This window comes from Porites lutea, chromosome 1, assembly GCF_958299795.1.
Source record: "Porites lutea chromosome 1, jaPorLute2.1, whole genome shotgun sequence".
Classification (NCBI taxonomy): domain Eukaryota; kingdom Metazoa; phylum Cnidaria; class Anthozoa; order Scleractinia; family Poritidae; genus Porites; species Porites lutea.
The window spans coordinates 21,600,187-21,624,724 of NC_133201.1; the positions used below are offsets into that span (position 1 = coordinate 21,600,187).

The following is a 24,538-nucleotide window of genomic DNA, read 5'->3' on the forward strand; positions in this document are numbered from 1 at the left end:
GTTGGTGGACTGGGGCTTTCCCGGTAGGAGGGACAACCTGAAAAATCCACCATTTTCACATCTCCGATTACACACATTGTTTGCTCTCCAAAGTTTTGCAGAATCTTCCATTTTAATGCCGACACCAGAAAGTTATCCGGTATAATGTGAACACGTATCGTGTGATATGTGACTCTCCGCTTTAGAGATCGGCACCGGCGCTTCGCTCCGTTACAGAAATCGCGCAAAAATCACCGTTCTTATGTCTGAACAGAAGCCCTATCCGGTATAGTTTTCGTGCCAACGCAAAAGTTATCCGGAAGAGAGTGAACATAGCCTTATTTTGATCGGCAACTTATGTACTGTGGTCCAAAGAGAAATTGAAGACAGTACTTATGGACAATTTTTTTTGGAAGGGTAAACGAGGTGTATTATCATAGGAGATGTGCAAATGGCGAATGCCTATGCTTCATAACTATCAAGAACAACCAATAAAAGAAAAATTAAACGTCCTTTTACTTCCGACCCACTGCCGCAATGAATTTGGAGAATTTCATTACTAATCAATACTAATCATAGAGATCCATACCACTAAACATTCAGTATTAGACGCTATGGTAAGTACAGTATATACATAACCTTCACTATATACATTATCCATCGCCTTGATAACTGTACATCATTATACACTTACATTAGAGAGCTTCAGATGCTAAGACGAGGACGACTACGAGAACGGGATTTTCTCAATACTAACTACTGCACATGCGCAAACCAACGTCATTTTGGCGGGAAAATGTGATAGCCGTCGTCATTCTACTACGAGTTTTAGAGAGAATGTTGTAGTGGCGAAACAAGTTATCAAATGTAAAGAATTTTATCATTTAAAGATCAGGAGAGGACTTTACCTCCTTAATAAATAAGGAAATAAGCGAACTAACCTTTGTGGTGAAAAAAAAAAGTACTATGATGCTTTACGGGGTGTCTATTTTTAGAGAAGTCGTCCTCGTCTTCGAATCTAAAGCTCTCTAATATGATACCAAAAGAACAACATTTTTGTAAAGCTTCTGGGCAAACAAGGTCTAATACGGTTACCTTGTAAGTTAACTTATCAGTGTGACGATTCGAAATAATGGAAGATTTCTTGCATATATTACTAATAAAATTTTGAAATATGATTAAAGATACGAAGCTGTGAGCATTGCAATATAAACGGTGAAATCCAATCTCATTATTTTATTTGGCGTAAAATAATTGAACTTTCCTACGAGGAAAAGGGTGAGCAATTCCCAAATTGTCGCACAAAATTGAATTAAAATTGAATATTCCAGAGAGTATGATTCAACTATAAAATCGCTATATTGAAGGGTTAGCTTCACCACTCTACTCCTAAATTCTTCTAAACTACGTTGCACGTTGTCGCACAAAATTGAATTAAAATAAAATATTCCAGAGAGTATGATTCAATTTCAAAATCGCTCTGTGGACAGGTTGGCTTTACCAGTCTACTCCTAAATTCTTCTAAACTACGTCGCATTTATTTAAAAAAAATTAAAGTTAAAAAATTATTCGCCACCGCCACTGTGAATTGTAAAAAATTATTCATATCAAAATATACCTTACTTTCCCGGTATCGGCGCAGAAAAATTGCGAGTATTTACAAGAATGTAAAATAAAAATACAAAGGCATTCGAATTTGCTTTTAAAAAATAATTTCAACAGGGTTCTAAAATTTTCACGAATAATCAATCATAATCTCAGTGTTCCACCAATCAAATGCTTTGAAGCTGCTAACAATCTATACCGCTGGCGTAGATTGCGGGCACGTACGTGCTCGTTAAGAATTTCCTCAGTGTGATTGGCGGGAAACCAGCCTTGTGTTCCATCGCATAACCTCTCACCATGATACCAACCTGAAAAGAAATAGAATATTAAATAAATAAACTTTGAGCTTTTGTAACAAGTCGCCACTAAAGAAACGAGAGAGAGACTGGGCCGTGTTAACTTTCGCAAAGACTTTTGGGATTGTAACAGGAGACAGGGTAAAAAATTAGCCAATATGGACTTTAATATCCAACGACGTGACCGCATCGAGAACGTAGAAAAAAAAAAAAGGTTTAATAAGTCAAAAAACAACTTTGCACGTGCATCACACTTCTTCGTACATTTCTGTGCCTTTTTTGCACGAGTGCCTTATTTCGCGTTTTATAGAGAACGTAAACTAGCAACGACGAAATTTTATTTCCCTTTCTGGACTATATGGTCTCTTGGAATTCAACTTCAGGGGGGTCACCTACATTTGACAAAGTAAGTTGGTTGGAATAATGGAAAATAGATTAGATTGAGGACCCACTATGTTTCGACCTTTTCAATGATTCGAACCCATTTGGCTTCCCCAGAAGGTTCGAAAAATGGGATAAACTTGCAATAGGCCAAGTTACAGTTGTATGCAAAACAAACTAGCCTGAAAGTAGAAGCGAGGCTGGCGGATACTTTCTGTTGATAGAAACCTATCTGGTGGGGGGGAAGAGAGCCTTCTCGCAGGCTAATTTGCATTGTGTATGTGTGAAAGGCTGTGTATACGTTTACTTACCATCCGGGAGTTTTTTCAGCACATTAATGACGTCACCCTCGTAAAGTGATAGTTCATCTGGCTGTTGGGCCGTGTAGTTATGAAGCGCGTTTACTTGAGGGCAATCTATGACACAAATGTTGCATGAAAATTAATCATCATCGTTTTCCACTAACGCGTTTACCGTGATCTCTGATTTGCAAAAAACTAAGCCAGGAAAGTTCATTTTCTCTTCGAACCACACTGAAAGGCAGAACCAACAGAACCGGTATTTACAAAAAAGTTCCAATAAGAGTCGAATTGTGACTGAAAAAGAAATCATAAAACTAACTGCATGGAAGCGCGGGAAAACAGGAGGCGCACGTCTCGAAAGCTTTCCTTTCTGATTGGTTGAGAAGAAAACGTGATAGTTTTGGCCAATCAATACATAACTAATTGACAACCGCTTTCTTGCAATCGTTACTGAGGGCGATCAGGCCCTCAGTTTAACGACGAGAGTGCGAAGCGCGAGACATCAGAGAGAAAGGAAAAGAGAAAACCACTATTTTTTTTCAATTTTGGAAGCAAGGACCAAGGTAATAGCTAAAATAAAAGGACCGGATCCTAATAAAGGATCTTATCAGCTAAAAATTAAAATACAGAACAAAAGAAGCAATGCTGATGTTACAGTCGGGAGTATATATTTCTTTGTTACCAATATTTCGGAAGGCACGGTTTTCCTTCTTCAGGGTCTTACATACAATCATGTAGGACCTTGAAGAAGGACGGCCGTGCCAGGCTTCCGAAATTTTGGTAACAAAAAATATATATTCCCGACTGTAAAATCAGCCTTGCATCTTTTGTTCGTTTTTTTTTTTCCGCCTGTGTTGCGCTGCACGCGAAGGGCCCATTCGCCTTGCTTAGCTCATGAAGCGCCTGTTATGCAGGCTATATTGCACGTGTATTCTTCTTATAGGATTTTTAGGATTCAGTTCATAACACTGTCCTTACCCCAAGACGCGTACACGGTTTCGCCCTCTTGCTCGGCGGCTGGCGGTTTGAACGCTTCCATCCAACGCGTTTTGTCCGTTCTGAAAGGCCGAAGAAAAAAATTATTGGCACCCAAAAAGGACGGAAGAAATTGAGCTCAAAGGGGCTCATCACGATTGTCTGAGTTCATTGTGTTAACAATGCCAAATTATGTGTCTTCATTCGCAATTGAACTTAAGAAATTATATGCGAATGACAGATCCCAGCTCCTCGTTAAGCAAACATGTCTCCTACGAGTTACAGTGGCGGATCCAGGGGAGGCTCCCCCCTTATTTTTAGACCAAACTGAGGCCCGAAGGGCCCAAAAAAGGTTTTTTTGGAGACCGCCCCCTCCCTCCCCCCCCCGCCGCCCCCACTTTTTCTTAAGGTCTGGATCCGGCACTGCATCATATCAAATTATCCGTTTCAGCCTTCTTCAAGTTTGCCCATCCGCGCCTCCTTTTGTACTTTCTGTGTTATTTATCCCTTTGTGTCATCTTTTAAGAGGTTATTTGTATGTTTCACTCAGTTTGGTGGCGTTTCTACTGTTTGAATCTTGATAAATTTTGGGACACAATTCCTTTAAGAACAAATTAGACAACTGTGTATAACACAAATTAAAAAGTGAACATCAGGTGACACATAATATTAGAACTACTTACTCGCTGTTGGCAGCCATCAAGAACTCCTTGGTTTTACTGTCAGAATTCTCTAACAATACCAACGAGAACACGTGGTCTAAACTCATATCCAATTCCTGAGGTTCTTCCACTTGGGTCATGTTACGTGTGGCGTAATCCAGAACTTGAAACCGATTCTCACTGATAAGAAATAAGTAGATTAGCTTGATAGGGAAAACAAAAGATGAAACTTTAACGATAACTAAATAATATTGGTCTAAGCAAATATCTCGGTAAATATCAGCTAACTTGTGACTTTGATTTTATTAACTTCGCTAAGACAAAGACAAAAAAATTGAACGAAGGACCCTTGCAACAGCCTGCGTAGACAATTATAACAAGCTTAAAGCATTCGCAACAATCAATTAACTTTCATACCTTTTCTTTTTCGCCAAGAGTAACAAATCGTTGAAAAGAAACATGTAAATAGATTTCAATTTGGGTTTTAGTCTCTTTAGTGGACTCTTGGAGTCCTCCACAACTTGCATAAGATCACCTCGTCTGAGCAGATATCGAGACGGTGTCGCTAAAGCGAGAGGCTGTAAAAATATACGAGTTATCAACTTGTGAGTATTATTGAATACTTCATCACTACAACTATGCTAAGTATATATATCCTGTTATGTTCATCTCGCTATTCTGATATTTGAAAAATTATACCTTGGTCCTTATTAGACATCGATCAGAATCAAGGGGGTAGTCTGCTGGTTGTGGTTTTTTGGGGGGGAAAATTTAATTTTTTAACAGCCCCATAATCCAATATTTTTCAATTTTCAAAAATATTTAAAATCCCCTCCCCCCAATTTTTAGAGAGATTTTACTTAACCCGTGAAATAGGTAGTAGAATACTACGCGCTACGGGCCCTTGCCAGACGGCGGCCATTTTGTCCCGAGAGACTAAAGTATCGTTGTTTTACCTGTCTAGCCTCGCTCCCAAGTTTTTCACTGCGAGGTCGAGGATGGTAAAACAAAGATTTTTTCAGTCTCTCGGGACAATATTGTCACCGTGTGAATTAGGCCCATTATGTTCTAATAGACCTTTTAACCGATACGGCGGCCATATTGAATTAATTCGATTTAAGGCGTATCATACGATGCCCAGGGGGCATGAGCACATTTCGTTTTTATTTTCGAGCGCTTTTCGGGACAGTTTTCTTAGAATAAGATTCTAATGGCAAAAAAGATCCTTGTGCCGTGTTTGGATGTAATAATGATCGCCTTTTTCCCGAGAAATATACAGTGAAAGACTATATTTCTAATACTAAACTAGAAAAAGGCGATCATTATTACATCCAAACACGGCACAAGGATCTTTTTTCCCATTACAACCTTATTATTAGAAAACTTTAAGAAAAAATGCCCCGAAAAGCGCTCGAAAATACAAACGAAATGTGCTCATGCCCCCTGGACATCCTATAATACTCCTTAAAATTAATTCAATACGGCCGCCGTATCGGTAAAAAGGTCTATTCCCTTGTCTTCTTTTGTTTACTTGCAGCTATGTTGTAGTAGTTGTTATTCTCAGTTTCACTGGTAAAGTAAAATCACTCTATACATTAAAAACATTCAAAAAATCATCGAAAATTTCAAAAAATTACTGAACCAAGGACTCCAATCTAATTGAGTCATTTTTTGATTGAATGAGATCTTGGCTAGATATTTAAGAAAAAGGGCGGAAATGAACGAAAAACAACGCTTTTTACTAGACTGTCTTATTACTTGAAAACCACTCACATCAAAGAGTGTAACATAACAACAGAAAATACCACAAAAATATACATACAAAAACCTTTTTAATGTGCTCGGTTCCTATCCTAAGTAATAAGCAATCAAGCTGTTTTCTAACCTTTGTTTTGAATTCTATTTGTGTTTGCAAAACACAGATTTCCTCCATTCGTTCCATTTTTCTTGCCCCTTCATTGCAATCATTTACAATCTACAAAATACACATCGTAAGCCTCCAATTACATTGAGTCCTGAAGATATCCCAAACTCAGAGAGCAGTTTAAGTTCAGAGTTTGAGAAGGAAATAATATTTTTTTTTCAGGACAGGGGACGAGGAAGTGGGGTAACATGTCCTTACTCATCACCAAGGTGTCAAAGAAAAGAGTTTTTTTTTAATCATGTTGAACGAAACGAGGGAAGTGCGAAAGAAGGTGCGGCATCTCCGCGATATCCACGGGGTAAAAGTGGCAACAAAAACCAAAATTAGATGAAGTTTTTGTTCAGTGTTATTCACCTTGTTGATAGCAGCTAACGCCCGGTTTGATCTGTTAAACTCCTCACTTCCAGCTTCACAGTGTTGACAGATGGCCTAAGAAGAGAGGTACAAAATAATGACAAAAATATCAACAAAAAATTTGTTAATAGTAACTCAAAGGAACGTAACACCAGGAGAGCCAGAAACGTCTTTAGCGTGTGGGTTTGGTCAAATATACAGTTATTTCCACACTCTCACCTCAGGATTGGCACAAATAATAGACACGCTAAGTCAGACACCTTTTCCCAAAACTTGTCGAGTCGAATTCCTAACCCCTTGAACGCAGCATAGTTCCATCATTTAACTATCTTCTACGCCCAAAGAAAGAAAAGTTTTGCTGGGTTAAAGACTTTGACTTGACCTTGGAGTACCCAGGGTATCTGCCATTTGGAGGTCGCGCAGAAGACAGAGTCGGTGGCGCTTCGAACTGCACCGTGGAACTGTTCTAGTGGACGAATTTTGATCCAGTTTTCCGTGCAAAATGTGACAGCCAACCAAAGATGACCTTGCGTTCCAACAATCCCGTAGTGCATTTCGACATAGCGATACCAGTCAAGTCTTTCCGCGCAACTTGCAAATGACCATTTTGCCACTGTAGGAAACGAGAAGAAAGCTGGACGGGGTTAAATTTCGCAAAGCCTTCTAGCATTGGTGAGGGACGCGCCGGTGAGCTATTGGCCCATTATTTTCCTTCGCTAAAAACAGTCCTAGAAGTCTTTACGAAATTTAAACCGGCTCAGACTCCTCATTTCTACAGTGGCGAACGCCTGGTAGAGATGATGAAATTTGGAATTCGATATTCAAAATACTTACATTCACAAGCAAAGGAAGCCTCGTTATTCTCTGCATTGGAAGAACGAGAAATGACTGCAGTGTCAAACCCTGTACTTCCCTTCTGCTTTGAAGTCTCTTCATAGCCTCCGAAAAACGCACACTCTTTCTGTAAAATAACAAAAAAAAACTGCATGTTCAGTTCTCAACACACCAAACTGCACAAATTGTCCCCAATTAGTACTTTCGTGCTAAATACATTGACACTCAAATAAAGTGCAAAAAAAATTTGTGTTCGAATACCGGCTTTGAGACACTCGTGAAATATACTAACGAGTGAGAGCGGCACCAACTCTAGGTTGACTGTGTAAAAAAAAATTGTAAGACAAAACATGTATGGCGATTGACATCCCTATCTTTCACTGTGAAATCCTTGTATTACATACACAAGCATTTAAGCAGCGTTATCCCGGCAGAGATTAAAATTAATCGACTGAAAAAAACGAGAGTTGTTGCTACCTTTTAAAAAAATGATCACTCTTCTCAGTGGCGGATCCAGGGGAGGGGCCCGGGCCCCCCCCCCCCCGGCCCCCCCCCCCCGGGCCCCCCCCGGGCCCACTTATTTTTAGACCAAACTGAGGCCCGAAGGGCTGAAAAATTTTTTTTGGAGACCGCCCCCCCCAACCCGCTTATCTCAGGGTCTGGATGACCGCCCCCCCTCCCTTATCTGAAGGACTGAATCAGCCACTGCGCTGCTTCTTACAATAACAGCTGTTTAATATTTGTTGTTCTTGTTTGCACTAGTTGTTTTTAGATTGGTTCACCCTGTAAGTAGAGCTTCTTCTTGCCTTATTGAGTGAGGAGGAGAAAAAAAGGCTCTGCCTGAATCGCGTAAAGCCTTTGAAGTCACCGAAACCTGAATTTCTGGACGAGTAAATCTTGTTTTTTCGTCAAACCGGTCTTTGACTGCGAACATCCGTTTATTGTTAAGCGGGTGGTCATGACTGAGCCCGCTGTACCAAGTGAACGGATATTAGGCCTGGGTTTGAAGCTGTATCCTAGCAACAAGCAGCGCATGCTCAACAAAGATTTTACTCTATTCATGCGGCAGGGTTCGTACACTTTTGAGCTCCTCAGATTCCAGGACTTTTTCCATGACCTTAGCTTTAGCTGTCACTTATTTTTAAAGCTTTTGTGTTTTAGAGTATTTCTGACCTTAAACAATTCAACAGACACAAACTCTGGTGTCCACCTAAATGAGTGCCGTTTGCGCTGTTCAGTCACTTCGCTCTATCTTACATTGTCCTTGATTTGTTATCGGCATTAACGAATCTACCAAACAAAACTTCAATTTTCCATGACTTTCAAGGACCGACAATTAAATACCATGACTTTCAGGCCTAGAAAATGCAATTCTTAGATTCCATGACGCAGTTCCAGGTTTTCCAATGACATGTACGACCCTGATGCAGTCTCACTCAAGTACGGCAAAATCGAGCAAGTGAAAGCAAGGCTCTCCTAGCAAGGCGAGACTACTGACTATAAAAATACAAACGCTATCTGTTTTTTTAGCTTACCTTAGATTTCTTAATGTTCTATCCTGATAGATCTGATTGGAACAGTATTTGACGTAAACCTCAAAGTACTGGGTAGCCTGTTATGGGATACAAATTCATGACGAGAGACAGTTGGCTAAGAACAGCACATGAGTTTTTACAACTGATTTCTCTCTCTCGGAGAGCAAAAAACTGGGCATTCTTTGCTAAGTTTAAACAGGTATAATGTGTAAGAAAAACAGATCTGATTGCAGAGCTGAGGAAAGTAAATACAGTAAAAACCCGCGACTAGGAACCTGCATTTTTCCAAGTTAGCCTAAACAGGTTCTTACATAAATGGTTATAAGCACAAATTTAGGCTATTTAGGTTCTTAAAGAGGTTCTTATTTTCCGAAGAAAAATATACATTGTAGCTAAGAATATTTGGAGGAATTCAGTTCATTCTTTACGTATTTTAAAATTTGTATACAGTTGCAGTTGGAGTTGGAGTAATTAAGGCACTTATGTCTCCAAAGAGGATCCTCAATGTTGACTTTTCTCATTTGCCCAAGTGTATAGAATTTCTTTTATAGATATTTTTAGAACGGAAATAAGAACCTGTTTCAAATTTTAGGCTAAACAGGTTCTTAAAAACAAGGTTCTTAGTCGCGGGTTTTAACTGTATTTTAGTCTAACAAAGACGATATAGAAAGTGTTCAACTTACGTGCTGTTCAATAATGTCACTGATAGATGATATAACCAAAGCTTCCTTTTGGCGTGCACGCAAGGCCTGGAGAAAGCTACAAGGTAATGAACAAGTGATCAGTAACAAACATTCTAACCATAAAGTGAAACATTCGTTTAGGTAAATACCTTGGCTTTAATACATAGAAAAAAACAAGCCCATTTTAAAATGGCAACGCCGACAAACAAACAAAAAAACAACACAAACAAAAATTAACAAACAACAAAACGAAAATAAACTGATTATGAAAATGGCAGCAATTCTTCATTTAATCACCTTGGTGACCAAATTGGCCGGTGAAGTTTATAAAAATTAATTTCATATTTACCTCCCCCACAGTCCGAAAACCCGTAACACGGCACCAAAGTGTGGCACAGAACCTATCCGATATGTGACGCTTCACTTATGAGTTCGCCGTTAGTCTCACAGAAACGGCGCCGAAATCACTGTTCTTGAGTGTGAACAGAAGTTCTATCTGGTATGGTTTTCGTGTAGACGCAAGAACTATCCGGAAGTCTCGACAGTGATCACCAATGAGAAAATGCTTTGATCGTTTATCAAATTCTCTCAATTGAATCTTTAAGAAATGTACGGAGATCAGTGTGGAAAATTGGTATGTTGATATTAGGGCTTAAAGGGTTAAACATATGTCTAAGAATCATCAACCCTTTACTTGTTTAATAAAACTGTTATTACAGAAAGGCTGCATTAACTTACTTCTCACTGACAGACTTGATGGAGTTGATATTAGAAAACAGCACATGTGACTGGCCTCGTTCTAAAACACACAGCGAGGAACCTGCGTTTAACTCTTCTGATTTGATGAACTGTGACATCAGAATATTTAGACTTCTGAGATAACTTGCCTCTGACGTAATCACCTCAAACATCGCCTGCAATCAACACAGTTAAAGCACTCTCTTTACTACTGTGCGACCTTATAGTTCAAATGACAGTTCTCACTTCCACGATTCAGTACCAACGAGTATATCTCAAGAAGTAGTGACCCTATGTCCTATAGTGACCCTGCCCCAAACCTCTGTTTCAAAGCGAGGCTTTTTATTCTCATGCAAATGAGAATAAAAATCATTTCTTTTGGTTGATATTTGTTGTCATTAAAAATAGAAGCAAGAATGTTATGAAGTTAACCATGTGTTGCATGTCATTGAAAGGCAGAGTAAAGCAAATTTTCTATTTTAAGTGCTCTGATCGGGAGTCCCACCATTCGTCTTGTAGGTATACGTACTGCACATGCGTGGCTAAGTAAACTTATAGCTGATGGAACAGTAGCTGCATCCCACAAGTGTTAGACCTCAGGTCCAGTCGAGTGTTTTCTTTACTATAAGACGGACACATCTCAAAGACGGACAACAGACACTGTTGAAACCATCAACGAACACTTGAGAAGTGCTTAGTGCAGTGAAAAATACCTCAAAACGGATATGTAGGTGCTCTACAAGACAGTCAATTACAAAATCTTCAATATTTTGTAGTCTTTCTCCAGTTCGCAAAGTTTATACTGTTACACTTTTATACCACGAAACCGTGAACACTTGCTTTAAATGAACGTTTGATTCATAGACAAGAAAATGATTTCATGTATATAATTATATTACTGACCTCTTGTCTTTTGCGTTCCTCTCGTTTTATGTTGTCTAAAATGCCACTTTCTTGGACCTGCGGAAGAGGAGCATATCATGAAAGACCTTCGAATCGCTCATTCTACTTAAAGATACCCTTACGTATCCTCTATTCAAAAGATTGTTACTATGTAGATAGATGGATAACGGTTTCCTACTAAGCAAGAGCACTAACTTAAACTCGAAAAAAGTATTTATGTGTACTTCCTAGAAAATTAGATACGTTTAGAGAAAAATGAATTTTAAATTTCATTAAAAATTTCAAAATGTGGAAAAATAAAACTGTTAAAACGTTACTTAAAATTGATTGCTAAAAAAGGTTATAAACAGATGAGCAAGATTTTTAAAGTTGAGGGTTACAAAGACATCTAAATCTTGCGTTGTTACAGCCTTTATGAAAGCACTGATTGACGTAAGCTAACTCTTTATCCAAAGTTGAGGTATCAAGTATTCCACTGAATATTTACCATTTTATTATCTTGCTGTATTGATCCAAGGTAACATGAACTCTCTCACTCAAAGTTTATCGCCACTATTGTTAAAATAAATTTACTTAACATTTCCTTTAAATTTTAAGAGAAAACTATTATATCTATATGATTATCAACAAACCTCTGGTAATTCACACCAAAGCACTCTCATGTTTCTCAGCGTTCCTTTTTCTAGCTGTTCCAAGAAGGCTTCATCATCCGTTAGTGACTTATCACTGCTGTCACTGCCCATGCGCTGTCGACTAATGCTTCGCTGACGCTGCAGTGTGCACCGGGTATAGACCTGGTACAAGGGCTCTGTTAAAACAAGTGAAAGAAAAAGCAAAGGTTTGCAATGGCTACATGCACAAAAAAAGACTGTAAGGGACATGTTAACTCAAACTGCGCTGCTCATTTACTTCATAGATATATTCGCTATTCTGAAACTTGAAATATTGTATAATTTTTGGACCACTAAAAGATTATAGAAAACTTCCCACTTATCCCTATGCCTTGCATATAACCAACCAATCATGGATGTAAAATTCTAGGCCAGTTTATATTTTCACTTAAAATTTGCTGTATTCATTCAAGGAACCTCTCAAAGGTTTTTTTACTTGTTTTTAAAGAACTGAAATGAAACCTTTATGTTGAGTCAGAATAGACAGTACAACAGAGAAACAAGGCACTTTTTGCTGTATACATTGCATTTCCTCCATCACACAAATGATAAGATTCAGGCACACTTTTTGGCCTTGTTTTTTTTTCCAACATAAAATGGAGACAGAAAGAGCTCTGGATGATGTCACCTTAGTCAATTAAATGTTGCACAAATTTAAATCCTGGAAGGCCAGGAAAGACTAATTTGCCAAGAAAACTAACCTTCTGCAAAAGTGTCTCTTTCTTCATCTACAAACAAACATAAACACATAACGGTTAAAGTGCCCTTGAAACGATAACTGTAGCCTGCAGAAGAGGAGCTCTTTTATTTTTCATGTGAGCAAAGGCAAACTCAAGGTAGGCACAGAGAGAGAGAGAGACATGCCCAGTGGGCCCATCATGTGTGTGTCGCGCTCATTGCTTACTTTCTGCTTGCCTTTGCTGACCTGAAAAAAATGCAAACAAATCGCACCTATAGTGCAAGGTACGAAAACTGTTTTTGTGTAAATTGTAGCTATAAACTTTATCATAATTCAATGTACAGATCCAAAATATGAGATCTTTTGACGTAAAAGAAATGGTTTTACAAGCCCTTAAATTTAGCCCATGTTGCCGCAAAGCAAGTACATACAGTACTAGTTGTTATCATGCTCTAATAACATTTTAACACTTTAATCAAACATTATAATGTTCAAAACTCACTCAATTTTTTTTAAGGTTTTGGGTCATACAGTCTATAGTGTGTTATCAACCTTGTGAGTAAACAAACCAGACTCTCTGACACTACATGGTCATCTGATTTTATTTTATCGCTCGCATGACGGCGGATGAAATTAGAATTTACTCAGCAATAAGTCATTTAATAAGAAGGCAGCGTGGCCGAGTGGTCAGCGCGTCAGACTTGCAATCCAGCCCTCCCAGGTTCGAGTCCTGCTCTGGCGAATTGCTGGAGTTGCTCTCGGTTGTCTTGAGTTCAAATCTTCGCCCACTCTTGTAAATGTAAATAGCCAAGTGGGTGCCTCCTGCCAGTTGGGGTTTTTGATCCTGTTATGCTGTATTTGAATTATCATTTGCTTCTAAGTATTTGAGTGGAGTGCCTGTAAACCAGCTGGATAAGCTAAGTGCACTTTCCACAATAAACAAGCCTTTAAACCATTTTTTAAAAACCTTTTACATAACCATTGTTAACAAAATGTCTTTACCTGAAGAAAATCCCTCTCCATCTGACTTGTGGATAGGCTGTGAAATATGAAAGAGTAAAAAATTAAATACCCTGTTATAATAACCATTTTACGGTGGTAAAGAAGCTGAAATTATACTTAAATTCAAAAGATGTTCAATGTAAAACTTAAGGGTAGTCACATCATGACAGGGAGCAAGGGGTAGCAGTATATATGTGTTATTGAGCTGTACGCGTAATGTCAAGACAAGTTTTTTTAACGTTTGGACCAAGATGAAGTTAAAGTACTCGCCTCAGTTGTTCAAAGGGTGGATAGCGCTATCAACTGGATAGATCTCTATCCACTGGAAAGTGCAATTAGTTTCCAGTGTAATTACACTGTAATTCCACTTTGTCAGGACAGCTTGAAAATCAGTTTTAGATGCACATCCATTTGAATTAAGCAAGAATTTGAAACATTTTGTCTTACTGTAAATTCCCAAAAAACTCTACCTGCCCATGTAACTGGAACTCAATACACTTACAAGAAAATAATTTTCCACACAGCTCACCTCTGCATAAAGATCATCCACCTCATCATAAACATCCCCATAATTGTTTGGGGGTTCAGGAGGAGAGATGCTCTCTGGAGGAACACAGTAGTCATGAGAGGAATCCGATGAGAAGGAATGTTCTGATGATGCTGAAAAATAACATAAAAAATAAATGTCTTAATAACGCACACAAACAGCATCACCTGGCTAAAAAGGCTTATCAGTGCTCATCTGGAGTAAAGGTCAGTTTTGACAATACTGAACTGTATAAATTATAGTCAACTTTCTTCTAAAACCACAGGTAACCCAGGCTCACTATTTGTGTCACGTACAGGTGTCATATAACATACTCCTATGACCTACATGTGCAAAAGATAAACACTACTAAGACTGCCTATGTTTGTCTTACAGATAGTTGACGTATGTAACAGAGATACTGCGGTGTTGTTTGTGCACTGTTTAATCCTTAATTGAATGATAATTTCTAGGAAGGATGTTACTGTGAATTACCATCATTGTGGTCATCACCATCCTCTTCATCTTCATCTTTTTCTTCAGTTGGTGGTTCTGTGTAATCATGATCACTGTCAGAAAAGTCAGATTCATCTGTGCTCAGGTCTGTTATTAAAACAACAACAAAACACAAATTAACAGCTACTTAAACAAGTTTGCACTTAACTATTTCAGCCCTGTTTGCTTACCTATTTTTAACAACTATATTTTGTTTGTATGTTATCTTGTGCAATAAAAATGAAAATATGTCACTTGGGTGCAATAGGTATCCACTGAAAAAGCATGAAACAAGCAAGAGGGCTGGATAATAGCCAAGTTCTGTTTTCCCACTTTTCTGGGGTAAGATGAAGTCAAATGTAAAAAAGCAAACATTCATCCAGATTGACAGAGCAAGCTTGGTTAATAAAGGATTTATTATACCACCAAAACAAAATCTCTTCTCAAGGCACAAACTGGGCAGTCCCAAGACGGCAAGACCCCTGTTCTCCCTAAATTTTAGCTCAGCAGGTAAGGGACCATTCATGACCAGTAAGGCAAAAAATATGCACCAGAGGTGCACTTTCCCTGGGGGGAGGGGGTTAGTGGAGTGAGGGACATGGCCCTGCCCCCGATGGGAAATTTAGGAGCTACATGTAAATTCTCTGAAACTTCACTCCCTCATTTTAAGACCTATTTTACACAAATGGGCCTTTGTTATCTTAAGACAACAATTTAAAACATTTCATATTTAATAACACTTCCAAAATGAGCAGCCCATAAAATGAAATGCTGTGTATACTTCAGTACTTTTCCATATATATTTATTCATTTTCTTTATGAGAATCAGATCAGATCATACAATAACGTACATGTAACTTCCTTTTTTAAAATCTACATTTTTTTATTTTAGTAAACCTCCAAGTGGCTGGAGGCAGTAAGAAGGGTTGCTTCAAGTGGTAAATATTACCAGTTAACACCTGATAAGGGGAGAACACTGAAGACTCAAGCAGCTAATCAGACCACAGGATTTGCTTCACTGATCATGCCCTCTTTTTTTAATATTATGGACACAGCCACATAATAAAAATAATTCTGTCAATTATGCCCCACAAGATGTCTTTTCTGTAGAATGTGCTTAAGCTAAGGTTGTTTGGTATTGTGACTAAGTTCTCTGCAGTGTGCAAAACTGATCATTTTAAAACTTAGATGACTTGTAAGGAATATTTCAATCTCCAAACCTGTCTAAGTATTCAAAAACATAACAAAGTAAAGTATGTCTTCTAGAGCATTACTTTTTACACAGATGCTTTCACAGTTCTTTAAACAGTAAACAAAATAGTAGTACAGCAGTTAAAATGTAAGCTATAGTGCTTACCACACTGGAGTCCATTCAAGGTGTGTTTTCTCTTCAAGCTGCTCACAAACCCAGCCACTGCCTGTTCATCTGCTGTCTCGTATGCAGCAGCAGCTGCTCTCTTTTCTTGAATGTCTTCCATAAACTCACTGACAACATGATCATCAGGTGTTTCATAAGTACCACCTGCCTCATCTGTAGGAGCTCGGGCGGGACTGTGGGCTGATGATGCACTCATGGGTGGACTTGTACCAATAAATGCATGTTCATATGCATATGAGTATTGAGATTGGTCTGGGCAAAAGGAAAGAGTGTATGAGAGCATAGTCAAGTCAGCGCTAATGGGCCATAATTGTTAGTTTCACTATACAATGTTTTACAATTGCCTTTCTTCGTTCATATTTTGTCTTCTGTATTTTTTTCTTCTACATATATGTTTCTTTTTCATGCCTCTGTATCACTCTACTGTAATGTACATGTATGACCTTCTAAATTATACAACTGTATATACCTTAATTAATTGTATACTAATGGAGCGGATTAAGCACAAAAAAACAAGTACATGTACATATACAACAAAATATAATGTATGCACGTTGTCTCAAAATGTCACCAGGATCAGTGCACACACAAAATAACAGAAAATTAATGTGATTACAGCTGTACATGTAGCCTAACAAGCGAGGCATATTTCCAGCACAATAATATTAAACTGCTGATTTGGAAGGGCTATATGGAGTCAGTTAAATCATGAAAATCTGTTATTGAACCAAGAATGATTCAACGGTGAGAAACTACATGTACTTAACAAATCGATCACAATTTTCCATGGTCTACACTCCTAGAGACCATAGAAATGACATCATAAAATGTTCAAAACTCAAGTGAAACCACAAGCCACAGGCGAGTAGTTTCACTACAAAGTCTTGAACATTATGGCATCATTTCTATGGTCTATAAGAGTGTAGACCATGGAAAATTGTGGTCGATGTGTTTTTTAAAATAACATTTATTTTTAGTTTCCTGCGAACTTTCTCGAAAAATCACGTGTGACATGCTACGTTATTTCCACGGTCTATACTCTCATAGACCATAGCTCTCGACCGATCAGCATGCAAGGATTTGCTAAGTTATTGTACAAAGTATTATTGACTTTAACTTTGTAATACAAGCAGCATTGTGCTATTACCTTCAGCTAAGGAAACATTTGATATTGCACTCATTGAAACAGACTTGCTGACAGAAAGTTTAACACCGCCCCCTTGTGTATGATCATAAGCAGAGACGGGTCTTGGGCGTGGCACAGGTGGTAAAGGTGGACCTTTTAACACTGTTGCTTTCTCAGTAACAGGGGTAGCCCCTGGGGGTAAGGGTGGTGGTCTCCTACTAGCTTGCACTCCATTACTTGAGGAACGATTAACGACAGGATGAAGAGTTTTTCTTTGCGTTGCCAACCTTTTCTTTTGAGTCTCAGTCCCTACAACTGTAAATGACATGCAAGAATCAGGATAGTTAGAGGAAGAAGCTACGTCACTGTACTAGCTTTTTAAAAAGAATGACATTAAATACACCAACTGTACTTGCTATCTTTTCAAAAAGCTAAAATAAGTCTTCTCTCATCCATTGAATTCCAAAAAATAATGGTCCATGTATGTACGACTAGTAATATTTAAATGTACTGAAAATGCTTTCTGTCATCTTCTGCTACAGATGGCAAGGATTGACATGGATTGAAATAACCAGGCCAAGTTTTACAAGTTATTATGCTATGCCTGCAAAAATCAGCATAAAAAATTGTTAAAGTAGTTTGCACTGCTCCCTGATGGAATTTGGATGATTATCTTCTTCATATAAACTCTAGCTCGGAGCATTTTGTGTATGGGTACAGGTACTACATGTAAGTACCATTAATGGCCTCAGTACAGAATTCACCTAAAACAGCAATAATTTTTCTTTTGACATACAGCTGTAGCCCCTTTAATGACGTGAGGGCTTTCATTTTGTGTACTAAAACTTTATTTGATCAATTATTCTTAAAGATCTTACAACCCTAAAGTATCTTTCCATACTCACCAGATGTCTCTGATGGGGTGTCGCTGTCATTATCTTCAAGACTTTCGACTGTTTTAGACCGCGTCCTAGCAACCACTTCTGCTGAAGGAGCACTGGGTCTTCCCGGCAGCTGCTTTTGCACTTCATTCCCTGTTGAGGATTTCACAAGGAAATGTCATATAATAGTACGATACGATAATGTAAAAAAGCACACAATGTTATGAAAGCAATAAAGTAACTAATGAAGTGCTATCAATACAGTACTCACCTATGAAAGTACATGTACATGCCGTATACTCGGCTCGGTTCTGCTTATAAGGTTTTTAACCATCTTACAATAAGTTTAAATGAACATTCAAGGGAGCCTGTGTTAGTGAGAGAGAAAATCAACTGGGTTGATGATGTTTAATTTGCTACCATAAAGCCATTCTAAAGTTGACTTTTTATTTATTTTCTCAGTTTTGTCAAAGCAAAGTAATTGCTCCAACGAGGGACTAATGTTTGTGACCTCTGAGGGCCTAAGGGAAAGTTCATTTAATATGACAAGGGGGGGGGGGGGGATGAAGATATTGAGGGGGGGCTCCGAAAATTTTTGACACCCGAAGGGGGGGCTCTGAAAAAATTGTTGCGCTAGGAGGGGGGGCTCCGAAAATTTGTATACTTCAAAACCAACACATGACATCATCATACAGATCGGATGGTTTTCAACTCAACAATTTAATGACCTGTGCAACTCAGCTATATCACGTGGTTTACAGATATAACAAATGTAGTCTCAGTAATTATTACACTCTTGTTCATCCCAAAAATGCTTTAGAAAATTGTATCACAACTGTATCTCAAGTTTGTCATAGTATAAACCATTGAAGACAATAACGGTAAATATATTTAATACAGTCTAGTGATCTTTTTTCAGGGGAGCAAAGGAATTGAAGGAGGAGGGGAGGGGGGGGGGGGCTCTGAAATTTTTTCGACTACCAAGGAGGGGGCTCCTAAAAAATTGAACCGCTAGTGAGGGGGGCTGCTAAAATTTCAAGCTTCGAGTTTCAATATCTTCATCCCCCCCCCTTGTCATATTAAATGAACTTTCCCTAAGCAGTAACCCTTCATCAGGTTGACTGCTTCCAATAAAGCTCTAGAGCTCAAAATGTCAGCTAATAGATCTTTTTACATTGACTGGTTTACTTCATCACCTTAAGCACTGCCAAAAGTTTCATCTTTACTCACCAGCTTGAGGTTTTACTGGCAAACCTCCAGGCTTAGGAAGAAGTTTAGGTTTAAAAGGTTCTGCTGGTTTCACTGAACCTAAAGCAGGCTTGGAATCGGATTTATCTCCAGGTGAATTTGAAGCTTGACTACGTGATGGCCTTGGTGAAGGATGAGGAGAAGGTCGCGGTGATGAACCATTATCGCGAAAAGGAAATACAGGTATGGTTGATAGTTTTTGTGCTAGAGCAGCAACAGATGATTCACCCTTGGAAGATGAACTCAAGTCCGGAGGTGGCTTATGGGGCACAGGAGGTTTATTTGCTTCAGTTGTTGTAGTTTGTCCTGCAGATGCTAAGTCTTTTGGCAGTGATGGAAGAGGTTTCTTCGGAGGTAACGGTTTTGATTTGTTACTAGCAGTACTTGGATCAAGAGTTCTTGGAGATGTGTTAGGGCTCAGATCTTTAACAGCCTCAGGCTGTCTTGTTTCACTTGCTTTACGAAAAGATGGTGGAGTTGTTTCAACTTTAAAGCCACCAATTTTCCGTATGACAGGAGGGGAGGTCTTGCTTGCTACACCAATTGGTTTACGGGGAGTAGGAGGGGAAAATTTGCTCCCTTGACTGATAACTTTGCGGGGGACGGGAGGGGAAAACTTGGGCCCTGTCCCACTTATTTTATGAGATGTAGGAGGAGAAGCTTTGCCTGTTGTGGTGATTGCTTTATGAGGCTCTGTACCACCTTCTTTGGAGGAGAGGGAAACCTGATTTGAATTTCCAGCAACTCCACTTGCTTTACGCTGAGATGGTGGTGTAATTTTGCTGGCTCTGAAAAATTAAAAAATTGGAATAATGTTACAATATTAATATAACAGGTGACAAATTACTCCTTTATTTTGGTGCAAATATTTATTATAAAAAATTATTAGAATTTGGACAAAATGCAGAAAAAATTATCTCTACATTCATTTGTCACCATCTGATTACACATACACATGTAGTTTATCAATGTGGCTAAATGTAATTTAGGCAAAGTTAACCTCGAAGCAATGCTGGTCAGCAGTTTCTCCAGCTATACTAGGGGTGGCCCGTTGCCTCTAGTAGGGGCACCTCGTGACTTAGATGTGCAGTTGCTTGCTTGCAGTTCTTCGCAAAGTGTTGTTGCAATAGCTTGCTGTTTGTGTGCCTTTTGTGCTTTGGTTTTTTCCCATCCCTCCCTCCCTTTTGAGGTAAGGGCCAGGTAAGTATTGGTCGTAAGTATTCCACTGAATTGTTCAGTGTGATGGTGCCTGGTGAGAGATGCCATGGATACCTCCTCCTCATGCTAGAGCATTGCCCAGCTCCACCAACTTTGTAGGCACCAATGCCCAAGCTCATCTACTGGTGATGAGTTTAATTGGTATTATTATTACCGTTACACCATATCTTCACCATTAGAACAGAATGGAAATCAAATAATTTTGCCTAACTGAAGGGTTACTGTCAACTAGCACACATAAGATGGTGCAAACATTCAAGACAATTTATACACATACGTTACAGGTCAAATTCGATTTCAGATTAATTTTGATTTAACCTAGGTTGATTCTCAATTATTTTTCAATGTCTCCTAGCACTGGAAGACAGAGGAAATTGAGAATCAACCTACATTAAAAATAATTTAACATGAAATCAAATTCAACCTGTAACATATGTACATAAAACCTAATTTAAAAAATTAAAAAAAAACTGAGAACAGTAAAACTGAAAGTGTCATGCATCACTAATGGTTTTGGTTAATTTTGACTTAACCTAGGTTGATTCTATATTTCCTATGCCTCCTAGCAGACTAAGGAAATCAAGAATCAACCTAAGGTTAAATAACCTAAGAACAAATTTGACATACATGTACTATTTAAAAAACAAGCGGGAGTGTATTATCAGGTATAAAAAACTTGAGATGAAGCCCAGAGTCGGTTCTTAGTCGTGTGTTTTTGCTGTATAATATAGGTGGAATTTTGGTTCCACTGCGTAGAGCCACATAACGCAACTGGACATCACACATACATGTGCTGTGGCCTCTGGAGTTGAAATTATTTTTTGGGCAACAGGAAACTCAGAAGTGTTGTTGCATATACTTCACAAAACTTTAGAATAACTCCTTAATGGACAAAACCTCTTACTGCTGGGGGCAGCGACTGGAGGCAGGGTGGCTGAGTGGACAGAGCGCTGGTCGGAAGCACCGAGTTCATGTCCCACTCTGACCGCGAGCTGGATTTGTTCCAATAGTCCCAAGTTTGAATCCTTGGCCATGCTTGTGAATAGCCAGCTGGTTTGCCTCTGGCCAGTTGGGATTCCTAACCCTCTTAACTTCAATTTGAATTGTTTGTTTCAGGCTTTTGCTCGGCCCCACTAGCATACAGTGCTATAAGTACTGCCGAGGGTAAATAACGGAATTATCATTATATTATTATTATTATTATTAGTGTTGGCATGCCTGCATTAAATAATTCTTGTGTATTTTTCAACTTTGCAGGCATGCTGACAGTGAAGATAGTTCTTCACATAACCATCATTTCATGTTTTCCACAAATAAATTTATTTACTGACCTTGGAACAGAGATAGCTTCATATCCTTCATCAGAGCTTGAAGACGAACCACTCACTGTTGGTCTCAATGGTTCATACAACTGCTGATCATCCGCAGAATCATTAACAGGTCCATTACTAGTATCATTACATTCAGTTACACTTTTTACTGATGATTCAATCTTCGGTACGCGAATTTCATTATTTTTTATTGCTTTATTAACTAATCCTTGCTTTCCTAGAGGTTCCTTATCAGCTGACAAATTGTTATTATTTATTAATATAACACCTTTTCCCACAGTTTCAGGTGTCTTCAAATTTGGAGCTTTAGGTGGTGGTCTCCGTGGTTTTGGGTGAACAGCAGGCTTTGGTGGAATATTTTCAGGTTTTCCATTCTCTATAGTAATGTCTGGTTTAGGTTGATGTGACCGTTTGCGAGGTGCAGGGCGTGGTTTTGTGGCAGGAAGAAGAGATGCCTTTTCCACTGGCTTCCATGTTCCACCTTTATCTTCTTCCTCCATGCCTGAAAAAAAAAGAACAAAATATCAAGGACTGATGCTCTTTGCCATTATAGCATCCTTTCTGTTTAATTATCCCAAGAAACTTTTTGTTCTTTAGTAGCAGGCACTTCCATGACAACTGGACAATGTTTTTGCAGGCTGCCTTTGCTTCTGGAAAACCCTGACCCTACTATAGAAATGAATTCTCCTTCTATAGAGTATTTATAACCTGGGTGAGACAAAAATAACTTAAAATAATCAATTTGCCCAAGGGCAAGATACCCCCTCAGAGTCGCCAGTCTGAAAGTCTAAGCAAAAAATAAACAGTTCAAAATGATTCCAAACTTTGCTTGTCATAAAAAAATCTTATCCCTTTAAATGCATGCCAGCAAACTGCCTTTGCTGTGATCCTTACAACTAAAGCTTAAAATTGGATAAAGATTTTGAATTTCTTGATCATTACAATCAGTCAGTAACTGATTTCACAGTGACTTTTGATCGCAGTTTTAAAATTCTTATGGCCGAGTTTGAAAGCACAGGAAAAGAATTATGATGATTTTGAAACATGTTTATCTACTTGTCAAAAAAATACACAATAGATGTAAGACCATCATTACTGAAGATCAACAATAATTTGCCACAAGGACTAAAACTGACATTACCATTTCAAATTATATGTATTTACAGTGTACAGTTCTCAGGACTGCAAAGGAATACTCCATTACCAGGTATATATTCGTTAAAAACCTGGTCAAATATCGCCTTCTATTGAATACTGGATTTGATATTCAAGTAAGCAGGGTCGTGAGCTGTTATGCTTCCGAGAATAGCAGGAATATTGTTCACTTAGACTCCAAAAATAAATAACATACATGTACAAACAATGAAATACGCGTAATTTACACGTGTTTAAACGTAGAAAAACGTTCATTATATCCTCAGGACGACTTCGCATACAATTTAGTTGAATTTTTTTAAAAACTGAAACCTTCATAGGAAATACACTACCATGAGCGAGCACGGATATCGAAAGACAATGAAATACATACAACAGTGCACTTGATATTAACTATAGTCACAGATATCTGCTTCAATAGGCAAGAAGGTGTCACTTGAAGATAAATAAAAGAAAAAGCACGGAACATCTGAACGGGAGATCAATTCTAGAATCTGTTAAAGATATCAAATCGATAAAACAACCCTGTAGAATCGAAGTCAGTTCCAAACAGACATGATCGCCACGCAAACTATTTCACTGATTGAAACAATATTGGGAACACAAATAAACGGCGTATGGACATTCGATTTTCTAAGGAAGACAACAAAGAGGAGATAAACAACGAAGAATTACAAGTTAAAGAACATCAAGCTTATTAAATTTGAAGCACCGAGAAATTAAGCTCAAGTACAATCAACAACGTTCAATGCATCACTCACCGAAGATCAACCCACATCTGCAAAAGGCCGATCACAGCTAAACCACATTCACCAAAATCACAATAACCTCCGTTTTCGAACGCTGAAGATGTTGTATGAAGAAGCACTACTATTGACGTTCTAAGGCATCGGAAATACTATCAACAGGTTATTTTCTCAAGTCCTCAATGCAAGAAGAAGCAAGCAAATGCGCAGATTGTCAACAAAGTGTGAATTTTTGCGCATTTCCGTAAAATAGTTGATAAGAGACTGGGTCAGAAACCATTTCACCTAAAATTTACAAAATTAATATATTTTTTTATACTCACCAATTTCAGTGCCAACGAGTGCATAAAGCCTCATGTCTTCATGAAATCGATTTTTCCTTAGAATCCCCAAAATAGCTAACAGTGCAGTTCTATAGTAACGGTATAATTATCGGTATTGGCTTCCGCGGAACTTTTCAAGGTTTGACTTTAAAATTCTTCAGATCTTTCAATCCACCGATCTCCGATTATTATTTCAGATTGATGATTGTTTCAGTTGATCCCCAGATTTATACCTTTGTTACATCTTGAAATAGACCATAACTCTCAAGATCATAACGTGATCTCGGATTCATGCAATACGGTGTCCACCATCGAACCAAAATAAGCAAAAGTCTCTTTTTCCGGAAGTGATCAAGTGACGTAGAAAACCACTGATCCGGAAGTGACGATACGCCCTAATTGAGGCGAGCTGAGAATGGTGTCATTACAATTTCAAGGCCTGGGTGTTGTTTTTCCGTGTCTCAACTGTACCTGATCAAATTATTTTGCTTGCTATTGCAACACAAAGCTGAATAAAAGTGGAAATACGAGAAGGGCCCGTTAACTGCACGTGACCATCAATTACGACGGAAATCACAATCACAAGAC

At 38.5% G+C, this 24,538-nt stretch overlaps 1 protein-coding gene across 2 annotated transcripts; it reads right to left on the reverse strand.

Annotated features, from left to right (window-relative positions):
• Positions 1 to 476: 476 nt before the first annotated feature.
• On the reverse strand, positions 477 to 24,285 carry LOC140946711 (uncharacterized). 2 transcript variants are annotated; one of them, XM_073395818.1, is made up of 23 exons: positions 23,951 to 24,285; positions 21,727 to 22,228; positions 19,160 to 19,965; positions 17,954 to 18,082; positions 17,070 to 17,363; positions 15,902 to 16,174; positions 14,545 to 14,652; positions 14,053 to 14,183; positions 13,524 to 13,560; positions 12,544 to 12,570; positions 11,804 to 11,979; positions 11,172 to 11,228; positions 10,269 to 10,444; positions 9,531 to 9,606; positions 8,848 to 8,924; positions 7,313 to 7,439; positions 6,479 to 6,553; positions 6,086 to 6,175; positions 4,618 to 4,778; positions 4,222 to 4,380; positions 3,542 to 3,621; positions 2,573 to 2,677; positions 477 to 1,892 (listed from the first exon to the last, which is right to left on the reverse strand). In XM_073395818.1, exons 1-23 carry the CDS (start codon positions 23,982 to 23,984, stop codon positions 1,729 to 1,731), a joined length of 3,864 nt encoding a protein of 1,287 aa, XP_073251919.1. In that variant the 5' UTR covers positions 23,985 to 24,285; the 3' UTR covers positions 477 to 1,728. The 2 variants fall into 2 exon arrangements, with proteins under 2 accessions (XP_073251919.1, XP_073251927.1); XM_073395826.1 differs by lacking the exon at positions 23,951 to 24,285 and adding an exon at positions 23,643 to 23,816.
• Positions 24,286 to 24,538: the final 253 nt, after the last annotated feature.